Source organism: Larimichthys crocea, chromosome XII (genome assembly GCF_000972845.2).
Source record: "Larimichthys crocea isolate SSNF chromosome XII, L_crocea_2.0, whole genome shotgun sequence".
NCBI classification, from domain to species: Eukaryota; Metazoa; Chordata; class Actinopteri; family Sciaenidae; genus Larimichthys; species Larimichthys crocea.
The window spans coordinates 20,596,316-20,614,865 of NC_040022.1; the positions used below are offsets into that span (position 1 = coordinate 20,596,316).

General features: G+C 37.0%; 1 pseudogene and 2 gene segments (V, D, J or C); all 3 read left to right on the forward strand.

Annotated features, from left to right (window-relative positions):
- Positions 1 to 663: 663 nt before the first annotated feature.
- LOC113747078 (Ig heavy chain V region 6.96-like) lies at positions 664 to 4,740 on the forward strand. The segment is given in 2 exon segments: positions 664 to 719; positions 4,411 to 4,740. Coding segments are annotated over 2 exon segments (363 nt in total).
- LOC109142009 (Ig heavy chain V region XIG14-like) lies at positions 2,181 to 2,755 on the forward strand. The segment is given in 2 exon segments: positions 2,181 to 2,338; positions 2,431 to 2,755. Coding segments are annotated over 2 exon segments (345 nt in total).
- Positions 4,741 to 9,213: 4,473 nt separating the features above from the next.
- LOC113747044 (immunoglobulin heavy variable 3-30-3-like) lies at positions 9,214 to 13,328 on the forward strand (annotated as a pseudogene).
- Positions 13,329 to 18,550: the final 5,222 nt, after the last annotated feature.

Consider the following 18,550-nt stretch of genomic DNA (forward strand, 5'->3'; position numbering starts at 1 on the left):
CACTGTTAAAAAAAAAACAGCCTTAAGAGTTTATAAGAAGGTTCTTAATTTAATTCAGCAGGGAACTGTTTTGTATTAAATAGTTTCTTCTTTACATTATAATTATATATTTCATTACTCAAACATTTTGATTAACTGTAAAGTGCATTAGGAACTGAATAAGTAATCCTCAGCCAAGTTCATAGAGATGTTAAAAGGTCAACATATCTTACTCTAAATCATCTCACTGTATCTCTTTGAATTACATTTTTAACATCATACATACGTCATAACAGGAGGAGAATGATTTCATGGTTTACTGTCAGTCACTTTGGAACATTGGAATACATTTATTCACTCTCAGATGTTTTCTCGACATATCACATCTTCTAAAGTGTGTTGTGTATTTGCTTTTAGCTTGTAATGTTTAAGATTTTTCATTTGGATTAGTTTTGAGTAAACATTTAGAAGTCACAATGAGCACAAAGTTTCAATTTGAATTTGAATTTTTAAATAGCGATGCCTGAATTAAATTAATTTTCTCGACTTGCAAAAAACAAGAGGTGATAACCAAGTCCAAAGTGGTTCTCTCCTTCTTGTGAGGAGGAGTCCATGCAAAACTCAGATGTCTTCCACCTCTACTTATCTGATGCAGAAAGGATGGCAGAGAACAGTGGACACACAGTTTAACATGATGGACTATAGGACAGGACTGCTGCTTTTAACTATCTGCTGGGCAGGTGAAGAGCTTCACTGATGTTTTATTTGATTTTGTTTTTGAGTTGTAAATGTGTATTTTGTCATTTGTAAGATGGTTTTCTTTGTTGTCTTGATAGGTGTTGATGGTCAGACTCTGACAGAATCTGAACCAGTGATTAAAAGGCCTGGAGAATCTCACAAATTGACCTGTACAGCCTCTGGATTCACATTCAGCAGCTACTGGATGGCCTGGGTCAGACAGGCTCCTGCAAAAGGACTGGAGTGGATTGCTCTTATCTATACTGATAGTAGCGGCACTTTTTACTCTCAGTCAGTCCAAGGCAGGTTTACCATCTCCAGAGACAACAGCAGAGAGCAGCTGTATCTGCAGATGAACAGTCTGAAGACTGAAGATTCTGCTGTTTATTATTGTGCTCGAGAGCCACAGTGACTGAAGTTGGTTGAGCAGCTGTACAAAATCCTACAGCACTGGGCTATTTTTCCTTAACATTCATATTTTTTTTTCTTTTCCAATATTAACATTAAATATTTCAAATGAGACATTACACAAAGTCATGAAAACTAAGATAGATTATTATCTTGTTGATAAAAATCTCAAAGACAACATGTAAAATCTTGTTGCTGATTAACAAACTTCAAACATTTTGACAAATTAAGACACAACAGTGTTTGTAAATAATGCAAAATCTAAAGTGAGTCATAATTTAGGAGCGCAGTTTATCACATAAAATCACTGGAGGGAAGTCTGTGTCAAGTTTTTCTCTTCTATGTCACTAAAAGGAGACAGATCTTGCATCATGACAAACTGTATTCCTCTACAGGCTCCAACTGAAACCATTTAAAGTATTTTAAAAACCTGCAAACCAGCAGAATCAATCAATACCTACATGACTACATGATCCTGACTGCTGTCACTGTATTTCTGTTTGCAGAAAATACGGTCAGTAAGTTCAACAAGTGCGAACATAAATGAACAAAAAATACTGCATTAAAAAGCTATGCTCATGAGATTAAAGTTGGTCATGGACGTGATATATGAGGTGCACATCATCATTATTACTGAAACACTGAGTTTTATGAATATGTTATTCTTATGTTAATAGTTGATGTTATATTCTCCATGAATCATGTTCATGTTCACAGGTTTGTTATAATTATCCTTATAATTGTTTGCAGTTAAACAAGAATTTACATAATGTTTGAATAATGAATTGTTGTCAGCGCAAAACATTTAGTCACTAATAGTTTACAGTAAAAAAAAAGAAAAAGTTATTAGATGTTTAATTTCTGTAAATGCAGGGACATTTTCAAAATGTTACAGTTTAGAGTGTAATGGAATTAAAATTTCGATATACAATGTACATTATATACTGTACAAGATACAATATATACAATTTAAATCAAAGGTGATTTCCAGATATGTTTCACTCTGAAGATAAAACAGTCAACAGACTCTTTTATTAGCTCCAGTTAGATCAACATTAGTGGTCCATGTGTTTGATTCTATGCAAACTCAGTGACCTTCCTTGTTACTCAGCTATAAAAACTTCACATCAGGCTGTCAGTGGAGTTCACAGCTCGTCACTTTCAACATAAACCATGTTTTCTGTAGCTCTGCTGCTGCTGTTGGCAGCTGGATGTGAGTCTCTCTGGATTTGTCAAAGTTAGCAGTTATTTTAGTATAACAGTATAACTTGATCATTTGTTACAAAACATTTTCTTTTTTAACAGGTGTGAAGTGTGAACAGTTGACACAGCCAGCCTCTGTGACTGTGCAGCCAGGACAACGTCTGACCATCACCTGTCAGGTCTCTTATGCTCTTAGCAGCTACCACACAGCTTGGATCAGACAGCCTGCAGGGAAAGGACTGGAGTGGATTGGAATGAGATCTACTGGATATTCATATTACAAAGATTCTCTAAAGAACAAGTTCAGCATTGACTTAGACACTTCCAGCAAAACAGTGACTCTAAACGGACAGAATGTGCAGCCTGAAGACACTGCTGTGTATTACTGTGCCAGAGAACCACAATAACACAAAGCTTCAATAGACCTGAACAAAAACCCCTGAAACAACTGTGACATGAAGTCACCAGAGGAGGAGCCCTCACACCACTAATGATTTCAACCATGACCAGTTCAGTGTTAAAGAGAGAAACAGTCTAAAGATCTTTAGTCTAATCTTAAGTTATCTAGTCAGTGTTTTGTCAAAGCTAAGATGATTTGTTACGATAAAAAGAACATAACTTATGTTATGCTGCCTTTTTTTAGGCTGGAACCCACAATGACAACCCACAATTTAAATATGGCTAAAAAAAATGTTTTTCTTTTTGTCTTCAAGAGTGTTTCCTCCTTATTGTTGAAGAAAAATCTATCAATTTTCCATAACCACTTATCCTAATCATGCCTGTGGTGGCTGGAGAGGCATGGAGCTGACACATGGAGACAAGAAAAAACATCCACAATCACATTCATACCTGATCCTGATCACATTCATACCTGAGCAGTTTCAGTCACCAGTTAACCTATTAACCTGCATGTCTTTGGACGATAATATGTTACACATATACGTTTTCCATTACATACATAACATTGATGATTGGGTACTGTGAGTTCTGGTGCAATCATGTGAGCTGGTCACACTACATGTTTTGGTAGGCCTGGTTTAAAATTAATTTACAATACATTAAGGGACTCCCTGCTGCACCTCTCTATTATCTATGGTAAAAATAATGACCCAGCTTCAGTGTTCGTGGGTGATATTTCTTTCTGTCTTTTTGCTTGTAGCATGTACTGTTTGGTATTTTCTTAAGCCTCATGCACAATATGAGTAGACCAAATCTGATTTCAAGAAACACAAAATCATGGAAATCAAAAATAAAGAACTGGACTGCATCCTTCTCCCTGTGAGGAGGAGTCAATGCAAAACTTAGATGTCTTCCACCTCTACTTATCTGACTGCAGAGAGGATGACAGAGAACAGTGGACACACAGTTTAACATGATGGACTATAGGACAGGACTGCTGCTTTTAACTATCTGCTGGGCAGGTGAAGATCTTCACTGATCTTTCATTTGATGTTTGAATTTAAGTTGTACATTTGTTGTATGTGAGGGTTTTTATCTTTATCTTGCCAGGTGTTGATGGTCAGACTTTGACAGAATCTGAACCAGTGATTAAAAGGCCTGGAGAATCTCACAGACTGACCTGTACAACCTCTGGAATCTCATTCAGTAGCAAATGGATGCACTGGATCAGACAGGCTCCTGGAAAAGGGCTGGAATGGATTGCCTGGATTAATACTGATGGTAGCAGCACTAACTACCCCCAGTCAGTCAAAGGCCGGTTTACCATCTCCAGAGACAACAGCAGAGAGCAGCTGTATCTGCAGATGAACAGTCTGAAGACTGAAGATTCTGCTGTTTATTATTGTGCTCGAGAGCCACAGTGAATGGAGTTGGTTGAGCAGCTGTACAAAATCTTAGAGATCTTTAGAAGATTGACACAGCAGAAGGATTAAGAATTTTCCCTTCATATTCATATTCCATGTGTTTTATATATATATTACATTTTTTTCTTTTGCTTTTTTCTTTATATCCTTCTATATTCTATTAATAATACATACTTTAAATAATAACTGATGTTTCATTTGATGTTTGTTTTTCTGTTTTGTGTTATTTGTACGACAGTTTTCTTTGTTATCTTGACAGGTGTTGATGGTCAGACTCTGACAGAATCTGAACCAGCGATTAAAAGGCCTGGAGAATCTCACAAATTGACCTGTACAGCATCTGGATTCTCATTCAGTAGCTCCTGGATGAACTGGATCAGACAGGCTCCTGGAAAAGGGCTGGAATGGATTGCCTGGATTAATACTGATGGTAGCAGCACTAACTACCCCCAGTCAGTCAAAGGCCGGTTTACCATCTCCAGAGACAACAGCAGAGAGCAGCTGTATCTGCAGATGAACAGTCTGAAGACTGAAGATTCTGCTGTTTATTATTGTGCTCGAGAGCCACAGTGAATGGAGTTGGTTGAGCAGCTGTACAAAATCTTAGAGATCTTTAGAAGATTGACACAGCAGAAGGATTAAGAATTTTCCCTTCATATTCATATTCCATGTGTTTTATATATATATTACATTTTTTTCTATTGCTTTTTTCTTTATATCCTTCTATATTCTATTAATAATACATACTTTAAATAATAATATCCAAAGTACTGAACATTGTTTCTTCTAAAAACAATAAAGAAAATTAAACTGATAAAAAACAAAAAACACAAATAAACAAACAACAAAGATCACTTGTTGATAAAAGGGTCACAGACAACACAATTAGAGGGCAGTGAGTGTCAAGTTTTCTCTTTTCTGGAGCTTGTGTCCTGATCGTCTGTCCTTTAGAGGCTCCAAGTTTGTCTTTATGTCTTCAAACATCTGCAAACACTGAAACAATTAAAAGTCTTTTATGTAAACCTGCAAAATCAGACTGAAGCTTTCAAAGTATTCACATGATGCACACAGACATGAAGAAAACATGCAAACTCCACATATTTCACTAAATGTCTAAATTAGTTTCAACTTACAGAAATGTAGATAATTACAATTAAAAAAATTTTTCATTTCTTTTTTAATAAAGGCATGTATGTTTGTCTTTTTCCTTTTGAAACAACTGATGAACAAAGACTTATTTCCTGTTCTTTTTTCCTTTTTTTGTTTCAGGAAGTTATAAATTACAAAGATGTGTTGCACTGTGCCAGAAGTTACAGAAACTGTGATCACAAAATCCAATTAGTGAATCAGATAAGACCACAGCAAAGCTGTAAAAAAGCTGGAATGAATTAAATTGTTTGATGGAAACCTGTTACCTGTTTGTTTTAAAATGAATGGTCATGATACAAATGTTGCAATAACAGAAGGAAAAAAAATAGATAAAGTTAAACAAATAAAAATGAGTTATATGAAACTAAAAAAAATAATAGAGGTAAAAATAAAATGGGTAAGTAGTGATGTCGTTAGACAGACTCTTGAAAAATGCTTCTCTGAAAGTAAAATCCAGTACATTTCTGTCCTCCCTGTGAGGAGGAGTCAATGCAAAACTCAGATGTCTTCCACCTCTACTTATCTGACTGCAGAGAGGATGACAGAGAACAGTGGACACACAGTTTAACATGATGGACTATAGGACAGGACTGCTGCTTTTAACTATCTGCTGGGCAGGTGAAGATCTTCACTGATCTGTCTTTTGATATCTGACTTTAAGTTATACATTTGTTGTTTGTGATGTTTTTGTTGTTGTCTTGACAGGTGTTGATGGTCAGACTCTGACAGAATCTGAACCAGCGATTAAAAGGCCTGGAGAATCTCACAGATTGACCTGTACAACCTCTGGATTCACATTCAGCAGCTACCATATGGACTGGGTCAGACAGGCTCCTGGAAAAGCATTGGAGTGGATTGCTTTCATACACACAGGCAGCAGCAGCAGCTATTACTCTCAGTCAGTCAAGGGCAGATTCACCATCTCCAGAGATGACTCCAGCAGTAAACTGTATCTGCAGATGAACAATCTGAAGACTGAGGACACAGCAGTGTATTACTGTGCCAGACATCCACAGTGAGATACCACAACAGGAGAGTCATACAAAAACTACTTCCTCTACTGCAGATGACACAAAGCAACTGTATCAACCACAAAAACAAAACAGCAGCGCAGTCAGTGTCTACAGAAAATATACAGACAAAAACAATGGATTAATTAAATTATCATGCTGTCAGACAAAAGCATAATATAAACAGTATTAACATTTATCTCTCCTCTCTGATTATTGCACAATGCTCACAGTAAGAGCTCAGCACATGAAAATCAGGGTGACTATGTCGCAGGCCCTGAATTATATTAAACAGTGTAAACACAAAGTAACGACGCCTCAACTTAAAAGCTCATCGACACAACTTTGCTTTATATATTAAACATAAATGTACCATGGAACCATGATATTGAATCAACAAATTAAAAACACAGAACCCACAGTGCTAAAGCCTATCTATTCCTATTAAAGCGCAGACTGGTCCAACTGGTACCAGAGACACCAGGTGAAGCTGCTGTCACAGCTGCAGAATGAAGTACTGGGTCTGCTTCAGATGGGGTCTATAGTCTGACAAACTAGAGGTTCTTTGGTTCTTTGGCTTGTCTGGCCACTATCCACAGGTCACACTCTCCAGTATCAGGGTTTGTCATAGATGGATTAGGCTTGGCTCCAGAAATAGGGTGACCACTACAGTAGCTGACTTGGAGGGCAGACTGTTGAACATTCCCCATTTTCATTAAATATCTCCAGTCTGGTTCTTTTCCTCTTTAAGGAGGAGTCAATGCAAAACTCAGATGTCTTCCACCTCTACTTATCTGACTGCAGAGAGGATGACAGAGAACAGTGGACACACAGTTTAACATGATGGACTATAGGACAGGACTGCTGCTTTTAACTCTCTGCTGGGCAGGTGAAGATCTTTGCTGATCTTAAATTTGATGTTTGGATTGAAGTTGTACATTTCTTTGTGATGTTTTTGTTGTTGTCTTGACAGGTGTTGATGGTCAGACTCTGACAGTATCTGAACCAGTCATTAAAAGACCTGGAGAATCTCACAGATTGACCTGTTCAGCCTCTGGATTCACATTCAGCAGCTACCATATGGTCTGGACCAGACAGGCTCCTGGAAAAGGACTGGAGTGGATCGCTTTTATCGATATAGATAGTAGCGGCATCTTCTACCCTCAGTCAGTCCAAGGCCGGTTTACTATCTCCAGAGACAACAGCAGACAGCAGGTGTATCTGCAGATGAACAGTCTGAAGACTGAAGATTCTGCTGTTTATTATTGTGCTCGATACTCACAGTGACTGGAGTTGGTTGAACAGCTGTACAAAATCCTACAGTACATTTGTACAGGACTAAGCAATCCTGAGAAAGAATTATATTGGAATACTGATCAAACTTGAAAATTAATAATGAAAAAATATAACCAAATTAACCACAAAAAAACAAACAAAAAAACAAACAAACAAAAAACATTAAAGACATAAATAAATAAAAGTCTTACTGTAATGATCACTTTTTTACAAAACAGATAATAATGACCTGCTGAAATAATAATGATAATAAATACTACATGTTGCCATTTCAGCCAAATTAATGTTGTTATAACATGATTCATTTACATCTGTTGGACAATATGGGAGTGAAATATAATGTTGCAGTTGATTTCATAAAAACACTAGATGGCAGTCAGTGTTTCTCTCTCCTCTGCACTATAAGGTGACTCTCATATCTCACTGATCTTAAATGACTGACAGTCAAACCCTGGACTGGACTACAGTTTTATACTCACACTCTTTGTGAGCTCACTTCATTAAAACATTAATAGAACATTTTAAGTGCTGAGTCAGCAGGGACTGCAGTTTAATGTATACATAAAACGGGTTAAGATATACTGGTGATGAATACAGAGATGAATGTCATACGGGATGAGTTTTGAAAATATATACAGTATGTATAAGACCAGACTTTAAACTACAATGAAGGTCAATAAGCATTTTGATGAGAGCAACTGAACTAAACGGCAGCACGTTTTCATTGTCTCACTTATCCTATTAAAGGCTACTTTAACTGTTTACACTGCCCTGTGCCCAGGAGGTGTTACAGATATAATATGTGATTGTTTAGTTTAATGTAAATCAATTGTGTAGTGGTATTTCATGCACACATAAATGTATAGCCTGAATATAGACACACATGCCCCCAGTGACATTTTCTAAAATGAATTGTGTCCTACAGGCCCCTGGTCACCACATGACACCTGACATCAGAGAATTATGGACACACAGACTGAACTTTCTTTATGCTTTCTCTGAAACAGAAATAAATAAATCATCCGACAATAGCAAAATAATATCAGTGCTGAGCTGAAATAATTTTAGGTAATTTATTTATATTGCCTGTCTCTGTGATGTAGCCTATAGTTTATTAGTCATATGTGCAGGTCGCTGCTCTATGTCAAAAAGAGTGTACCTTGATGTGTGTTATTATTTTGTTGTTGTGTTAATATTGATGATGTTACTCAATTTGAAATGTGTCTGCAACTTTCAAACTTCAACTGTCCTTGATGGATAGTTCCTTACCATCAGTCTAGTTTCATTAGACAAGAAAGACAAGATCAAAGTCCAATCCTTTTATGTCCTCCCCATAAGGAGGAGTCAATGCAAAACTCAGATGTCTTCCACCTCTACTTATCTGACTGCAGAGAGGATGACAGAGAACAGTGGACACACAGTTTAACATGATGGACTATAGGACAGGACTGCTGCTTTTAACTATCTGCTGGGCAGGTGAAGATCTTCAGTGATGTTTTATTTGATGTTTACTTTTAAGTTGTAAATGTGGTTTTCGTTGTTTGTATGATGGTTTTCTTTGTTTTTTTTCTTTGTTGTTGACAGGTGTTGATGGTCAGACTCTGACAGAATCTGAACCAGTGATTAAAAGGCCTGGAGAATCTCACAGATTGACCTGTACAACCTCTGGATTCACATTCAGCAGCTATGCTATGGCCTGGATCAGACAGGCTCCTGGAAAAGGACTGGAGTGGATTGCTTATATCTATACTGATGGTAGCAAAAGTTTTTACTCCCAGTCAGTCCAAGGACGGTTTACCATCTCCAGAGACAACAGCAGACAGCAGCTGTATCTGCAGATGAACAGTCTGAAGACTGAAGATTCTGCTGTTTATTATTGTGCTCGAGCGCCACGGTGACTAAATTGTTTGAGCAGCTGCACAAAAACCTACAGTACTCATTTGTACAGGACTAAGAATTATATTGGAATATTGAGGTCAAACCCTGGACTGGACTACAGTTTTATACTCACACTCTTTGTGAGCTCACTTCATTAAAACACTAATAGAACATTTTAAATGCTGAGTCAGCAGGGACTGCAGTTTAATGTGTTCAGTTAGTTTCAGTTCACCATCTCACAAAGACTGAAGGAGCTGCTGTTTATTCTTGTGCTTGTGAGACATTGTGATGAAAGCTGAATAATACTGCAAGACAAACTGCCCCGGAGTCTTGGAAGAAAAGCAATGTCATAATTTTGATACATAACCTAAATATAAACAAACTTGCCCCAGTCACACATTTTCCAAAATGAATTGTGTCCTACAGGCCCCTGGTCACCACATGACACACAGACTACTGTAAAATTTCTTCATGCTTTCTCTGTAACAGAACTAAATAAATCATCTGACAATAGCAAAATAATTTCAGTGCATAGCTGAAATAATTTTAGGTAATGTTGTCTTTGTGATGTAGCCTATAGTTTATTGGTAGCTACACACCATGACCTGGGAGCAGTAACACACAAATCAACCGCTTGGATTATTTAGTTTAATATAAATTAATAATGTAGCTTCAGTTCATGCACACATAGATATATAGCCTAAATATAGACATACATGCCCCAGTGACAAATTTTCCAAAATGAATTGCGTCCTATGGGCCCCTGGTCACCACATGACACCTGACATTAGATAATTATGTACACACAGACTGAACTGTCTTCATGCTTTCTCTGAAACAGAATTAAATCATTTGAAAATAGAAAAATAAAATCAGTGCTGAGCTGATATAATTTTATGTAATCTATTTAAATTGCCTGTCTTTGTGATGCAGCATATAGTTTATTGGTTATATGTGTGCCGATTGCTGCTATATGTTAACAACCTGTAAAAGAGTGGACCTTAAAGTTTCTGTCTGGTACTATTGTGTGTTATTTTTGTTGTGGTAATGAAGATGAACAAGTTACTCAATTTGAAATGTGTCAGAACTTTCAAACTTTAACTGTCCTTGATGGATAGTTCCTTACCATCACTCTAGTTTCATTAGACAAAAAAACCCCAAAAGCATCAAAGTCCAATCCTTTAATTTACTCCCTGTGAGGAGGAGTCAATGCAAAACTCAGATGTCTTCCACCTCTACTTATCTGACTGCAGAGAGGATGACAGAGAACAGTGGACACACAGTTTAACATGATGGACTATAGGACAGGACTGCTGCTTTTAACTATCTGCTGGGCAGGTGAAGATCTTCATTAATGTTTCATTTGTAATTGTTTCAAAGTCATTTTTTGTTGTCAGCCAAAGCTTATTTGCTTCATATCTGGACAGGTGTTGATGGTCAGACTCTGACAGAATCTGAACCAGTGATTAAAAGGCCTGGAGAATCTCACAGATTGACCTGTACAGCCTCTGGATTCACATTCAGTGGCTACTGGATGCACTGGATCAGACAGGCTCCTGGAAAAGGACTAGAATGGATTGCCTGGATTAGTACTGATGGTAGCAGCACTAACTACCCTCAGTCAGTCAAAGGCCGGTTTACCATCTCCAGAGACAACAGCAGACAGCAGGTGTATCTGCAGATGAACAGTCTGAAGACTGAAGATTCTGCTGTTTATTATTGTGCTTGAGAGCCACAGTGAATGGAGTTGGTTGAACAGCTGCACAAAATCCTGCAGTACTCATTTGTACAGGATTAAGCGTTCCTGAGACAGAATTATGTTGGATATATAATAATATATCCAATATAATATAATAATAAAAACATAATTAACCAACAAAAAACAAACAAACAAACAAAAAACATTAAAGACATAAAAAAATAAAAGTCTTACTGTAATGATCAATTCTTTACAAAACAGCTACTAATGACCTGCTGAAATAATAATGATAATAAATACTACATGTTGCCATTTCAGCCACATTAATGTTATTAACATGATTAATTCACAATCATTGGACAATATGGGAGTGAGTGAAACATAATGTTGCAGTTGATTTAATAAAAACACTAGATGGCAGTCAGTGTCAAGTTTCTCTCTCCTCTGTCACTATAAAGTGACTCTCATATCTCACTGATCTTATTTCTTTTGAAACAACTGATGTACAAAGACTTTGTTCCTGTTCTTTTTTCCTTTTTTTTCTTTCAGGAAGTTATAAATTACAAAGATGTGTTGCACTGTGCCAGAAGTTACAGAAACTGTGATCACAAAATCCAATTAGGGAATCCAGTAAGACCACAGCGAAGCTGTAAAGCTGCAATACTGTAACAAAGCTGGAATGAATTAAATTGTTTGATGGAAACCTGTTACCTGTTTGTTTTAAAATGAATGGTCATGATACAAATGAGAGGAAATTTATTGTTGCAACAACAGAAGGAAAAAAATAAATAGATAAAGTAAAACAAATAATAAATGAGTTATATGAAACTAAAAAAAGAATAGAGGTGAAAATAAAATTGGGTAAGTAGTGATGTCGTTGGACAGACTCCTGAAAAATGCTTCTCTGAAAGTAAAATCCAGTACATTTCTGTCCTCCCTGTGAGGAGGAGTCAATGCAAAACTCAGATGTCTTCCACCTCTACTTATCTGACTGCAGAGAGGATGACAGAGAACAGTGGACACACAGTTTAACATGATGGACTATAGGACAGGACTGCTGCTTTTGACTATCTGCTGGGCAGGTGAAGATCTTCACTGATCTTTCATTTGATGTTTACTTTAAAGTGTGGTTTTCGTTGTGTCTATAATGGTTTTCTTTGCTATCTTGACAGGTGTTGATGGTCAGACTCTGACAGAATCTGAACCAGTGATTAAAAGGCCTGGAGAATCTCACAGATTGACCTGTACAGTCTCTGGATTCTCATTAAGCAGCTACCATATGGGCTGGATCAGACAGGCTCCTGGAAAAGGACTGGAGTGGATTGCCTGGATTGAAGGCAATAATAATAGGAAATTCTACTCTCAGTCAGTCCAAGGCCGGTTTACCATCTCCAAAGACAACAGCAGACAGCAGGTGTATCTGCAGATGAACAGTCTGAAGACTGAAGATTCTGCTGTTTATTATTGTGCTCGAGAGCCACAGTGACTGGAGTTGGTTGAACAGCTGTACAAAATCCCACAGTACTGGGCTGTAGGATTTACTGGGCTATTTTTCCTTAATATTCATATTCAATACTTATTTTTTATTTCTTCTTTTCTTTATATTCAATATTAACATTAAATATTTGAAATGACACCTTACACAAAGTCATACTGAGATAGATTATTATCAAAAATTAAATTAATATAAAACATAACAAAGACAACTTGTTGATAAAAGTTTCAAAGACAACACAACAATCTTGTTGCTGATTAACAAACTTCAAACATTTTGACAAATTAAGATACAACAATGTTTGTAAATAATGCAAAATCTAAAGTGAGTCATAATTTGAGAGTGCAGTTTATCACATACAATCACTGGAGGGCCGTCTGTGTCAAGTTTCTCTCCTCTGCCACTAAAAGGAGAGTCTCAGATCTTGCATCATGACCAGCTGTTGTCCTCCAGAGGCTCCAAGTTTCTCTGTACGTCTTAAAGCACTGAAACTATTGAAGTCTTTTAGATCTTTTTAAACTAATAATGTTTGAATAATGAATGAAGTTGTCAATGCAGTACATTTAGTCATTTATAGTTTACGGAATAAACAGACTTTTATTTTGTGTTTTCTGTTCGTTTTTCCTATTTCCTGTTTCATAAAGGTATGAATTACAAAGATGTGTTGCATTGTGCCAGAAGTTACATAAACTGCATGATACAAATCAGAGGAAATTCCTTTTTGCAGCAGCATGAGGACAGAAATAAGCAGAGAGATTAAAAAAAAGAAACAAAAATATGAAAACAACAACAAAAAACTGTATAAGCACAATTAAAGGGTGAGACTAACAATTCTCTAAAAACCAACTCCAATCCACTTCTCTCCTCCCTGTGAGGAGGAGTCAATGCAAAACTCAGATGTCTTCCACCTCTACTTATCTGACTGCAGAGAGGATGACAGAGAACAGTGGACACACAGTTTAACATGATGGACTATAGGACAGGACTGCTGCTTTTAACTATCTGCTGGGCAGGTGAAGATCTTCACTGATCTTTCATTTGATGTTTGGATTGAAATTGTTAAATGTGTTTTTTGCTGTTTGTATGATGGTTTTCTTTGTTGTCAGGTGTTGATGGTCAGACTCTGACAGAATCTGAACCAGTGATTAAACAGCCTGGAGAATCTCACAGATTGACCTGTACAGCCTCTGGATTCACATTCAGCAGCTCCAGTATGGGCTGGATCAGACAGGCTCCTGGAAAAGGACTGGAGTGGGTTTCCTGGATTAATCCTGGTAGTAGCAGCAAATACTACTCTCAGTCAGTCCAAGACCGGTTTATCATCTCCAGGGACAACAGCAGACAGCAGGTGTATCTGCAGATGAACAGTCTGAAGACTGAAGATTCTGCTGTTTATTATTGTGCTCGAGAGCCACAGTGACTGAAGTTGGTTGAACAGCTGTACAAAATCCTACAGTTCTGGGTTGTAGGATGTACTGGGCTATTTTTCCTTAATATTCATATTCAATACTTATTTTTTTATTTCTTTTTTTTTCTTTATATTCAATATTAACATTAAATATTTCAAATGACACATTTTGACATTGACAGCTGCAGAATGAAGTACTGGGTCTGCTTCAGGTGGGGTCTATACTCTGACAAACTGGAGGTTCTTTGGTTCTTTGGCTTGTCTGACCACTATCCACAGGTCACACTCTCCAGTATCAGGGCTTGTCACAGATGGATTAGGCTTGGCTCCAACAATAGGGTGACCACTAGGAAGAGTTAAAGTTTACCTCTGTCTATGTTATGGGGTAACATCATGAACTACACCTTGTTTTGTAGGTTTCACTAGCTGGATAACTGCTGGGGCCCAGACATCCTGGATTTTATCCAGTACTCTATGAGACTGATTTCGAGGGGAGACATGTTGTCCTGCTTGTCATGAATGTATACAAAAACCTGAAAACTGTTCCTGGGAAACATTATTATTATTAGACATTAACCTTAATTAAAAAAACAAACAATACACTTGTTGATAAATGCAACAATCTGTTTTCTGAAATTAAACTGCAAAGAATACTCAACATTTCTGTAGAAAAGTGGAATCTAGTATGAGTTATAAAAGTGAAAAATAATGTTGCAGTTTCTCATATAAAATCACTAGAGGGCAGTCAGTGTCAAGTTTCTCTGTATTATGAAGAGCAGAATCTCAGATCTGGTGTTCTCATTAGTTTGTGACTGACACCAACATTCTGATGTAGATGTTTCAGTTCCTGAGCAGCTGTTTTTCTCAAGAGCCATCAAGTTGCTCTGTATGTCTTTGAATATCTGCAAATTACTGAAACCATTAAAAGTCCTTTCTGCAATCCTGCAAAGCAGCAGCATGACTGAAGTTTCCATAATATTTGCATGATCCTGGCTGCAGCCATTGTATTTTTGTTTGCAGAAAATACAATCAGTAAGTGACAAAATAAATGCAACAATTAAACAAAAAACTGTACTTATACGTCAAGTTGATTATGAATCTGATCTAGGAGGTGCTAACAGCTTGTCATATTTACAATCTGTTTTAATGAAATGAAAACATGTTAAACACGTCTTATATAAAGCAACATTCTTGGTTGTTGTTCCTTTTGTTTTAGTGGGTGCACATCATCGTTATTTCAAAGCTGATTCTAGTGAACAAAGAACATTTTCAAAATGTTACAACTGAGTGTGCAATGAAATGAACATATCATATGGAAAGCAGAGGTGATTACCAAACATGTTTTCACTCTGCAGATATAATAACAGTCAACAGACTGATCTTCTATTGGCTCCAGTTAGAGCAACATTAGTGGTCCATGTGTTTGATTCTATGCAAACTCAGTGACCTTCCTTGTTACTCAGCTATAAAAACTTCACATCAGGCTGTCAGTGGAGTTCACAGCTCGTCACTTTCAACATAAACCATGTTTTCTGTAGCTCTGCTGCTGCTGTTGGCAGCTGGATGTGATTCTCTTTGGATTTGTCAAATTTAACAGTTTTTTAGTATAACAGTATAACTTGATCATTTGTTACAAAACATTTTCTTTTTTTAACAGGTGTGAAGTGTGAACAGTTGACACAGCCAGCCTCTGTGACTGTGCAGCCAGGTCAACGTCTGACCATCACCTGTCAGGTCTCTTATTCTGTTAGCGGCTACTACACAGCTTGGATCAGACAGCCTGCAGGGAAAGGACTGGAGTGGGTTAGTCGCGACAGAGACGTAAAAGATTCTCTAAAGAACAAGTTCAGCATTGACTTAGACACTTCCAGCAACACAGTGACTCTAAATGGACAGAATGTGCAGCCTGAAGACACTGCTGTGTATTACTGTGCCAGAAGAGACACAATAACACAAAGCTTCAATAGACCTGAACAAAAACCCCTGAAACAACTGTGACATGAAGTCACCAGAGGAGGAGCCCTCACACCACTAATGATTTCAACCATGACCAGTTCAGTGTTAAAGAGAGAAACAGTCTAAAGATCTTTAGTCTAATCTTAAGTTATCTAGTCAGTGTTTTGTCAAAGCTAAGATGATTTGTTACGATATAAAGAACATAACTTATGTTATGCTGCCTTTTTTTAGGCTGGAACCCACAATGACAACCCACAATTTAAATATGGCTAAAAAAATGTTTTTCTTTTTGTCTTCAAGAGCGTTTCCTTCTCATTGTTGAAGAAAAATCTATCAATTTTCCATAACCACTTATCCTAATCATGCCTGTGGTGGCTGGAGAGGCATGGAGCTGACACATAGAGACAAGAAAAAAGATCCACGATCACATTTATACCTGAGCAGTTTCAGTCACCAGTTAACCTATTAACCTGCATGTCTTTGGATTATAATATATTACACATACATATTTTACATTACACACATAACATTGATGATTGGCTATTGTGAGTCCTGGTGCAATCATGTGAGCTGGTCACACTACATGTTTTGGTAGGCCTAGTTTAAAATTAATTTACAATACATTAAGGGACTCCCTGCTACAGTATGAGTAGACCAAATCTGATATCGAGCAACACAAAACCATGAAAAGCAAAAAATAAAGAACTGGACTTCATCCTTCCCATACATGGAGAGAACATGCAAACTCCATGTTTCAATGAATGTCTAAATTAGTTTCAACTTACAGAAATGTAAATAATTACAATTTAAAAAATGTTTTTATTTTTTTAATAAAAGCATATTTGTCTTTTTCTTTTAAGGGCACATGATTTACAAAGACTTTTTTTCCTGTTCCTTTTTCCTATTTCCATTTTCAGAAAATTATAAATTACATAGATGTGTTGCACTGTGCCAGAAGTTACATGAACTGTCATTAGAAAATCCACCACAGCAGCCTGATGTCAATACTGTAACAAAGCTGGAATGAATTTAATTGTTTGATGGAAACTGGTACGAATGATCTCCTGTGCTGAAGAGTTTGGCTGAAGACGCATCTCTTCTCAAACAGGATATTTGATATTTGTTTGTTTTAAAATGAATGGTCATGATACAAACATGAGTTATATAAAACCGAAATAAGAATGTAAGTAAAAATAAAAACTGAGTATAGTGACAGTAATAATGCTGATGGTCAGACTCCAGAGACATGATTCTCTAAAAGCCAAGACCAATCCATTTCTCTCCTCCCTGTGAGGAGGAGTCAATGCAAAACTCAGATGTCTTCCACCTCTACTTATCTGACTGCAGAGAGGATGACAGAGAACAGTGGACACACAGTTTAACATGATGGACTATAGGACAGGACTGCTGCTTTTAACTATCTGCTGGGCAGGTGAAGATCTTCACTGATCTTAAATCTGATGTTTGGATTTAAATTGTAAATTTGTGGTATGTGAAGGTTTTTATCTTATCTTTACCTTGACAGGTGTTGATGGTCAGACTCTGACAGAATCTGAACCAGTGATTAAAAGGCCTGGAGAATCTCACAGATTGACCTGTACAGCCTCTGGATTCTCATTCAGTGGCTCACATATGGCCTGGATCAGACAGGCTCCTGGAAAAGGACTGGAGTGGCTCTCTGTTATCTATAGTAGTGGTAGCATTTACTACTCTCAGTCAGTCCAAGGCCGGTTTACCATCTCCAGAGACAACAACAGACAGCAGGTGTATCTGCAGATGAACAGTCTGAAGACTGAAGATTCTGCTGTTTATTATTGTGCTCGAGAGCCACAGTGAATAGCATTTGTTGAGCAGCTGTACAAATTCCTACAGTACTCATCTTTACTGGACTAATACAAGCCAAGCATGACATAATACTACAGTATATACTTTATGCTGTGGTATATTTTATTTTTGTCATATTTTCCCTAAAATATATTGCTTTATAATATATATTTGATAACAATTTTGAAAACATTTTTTAAACAATGCAAAGTTTTGAACACTATTGATGAGATTACAGATATTAAACACTTCTACAGATTCAAATACAGAAATGGTTGTAAATGATGTGGAATCTAAAGTGAGTCATAGATGAGAGTTTAAAATAATGATACAGCTACTTGAATAAAACCATTAGAGGGCAGTCAGTGTCAAGTTTTTCTCTCCTCTGTCACTAAAAGGAGACTCTCAGAACTTGTGTCCTGCTCATCTGTTTTCCTATAGAGGCTCCAAGTTTGTCTTTATGTCTTCAAACATGTATGTTTGTTTTTTTCTTTTGAGGCAACTGATGTACAAAGACAGTTTTCCTGTTCCTTTTTGGTATATTTCAAGTTTCAGGAAATTATAAATTACAAAGATGTGCTGCACTGTGCCAAAACTTACAGAAACTGTCATTACAAAATCCAATTAGTGAATCCAGTAAGACCACAGCAGCCTGATGTCAATACTGTAACAAAGCTGGAATGA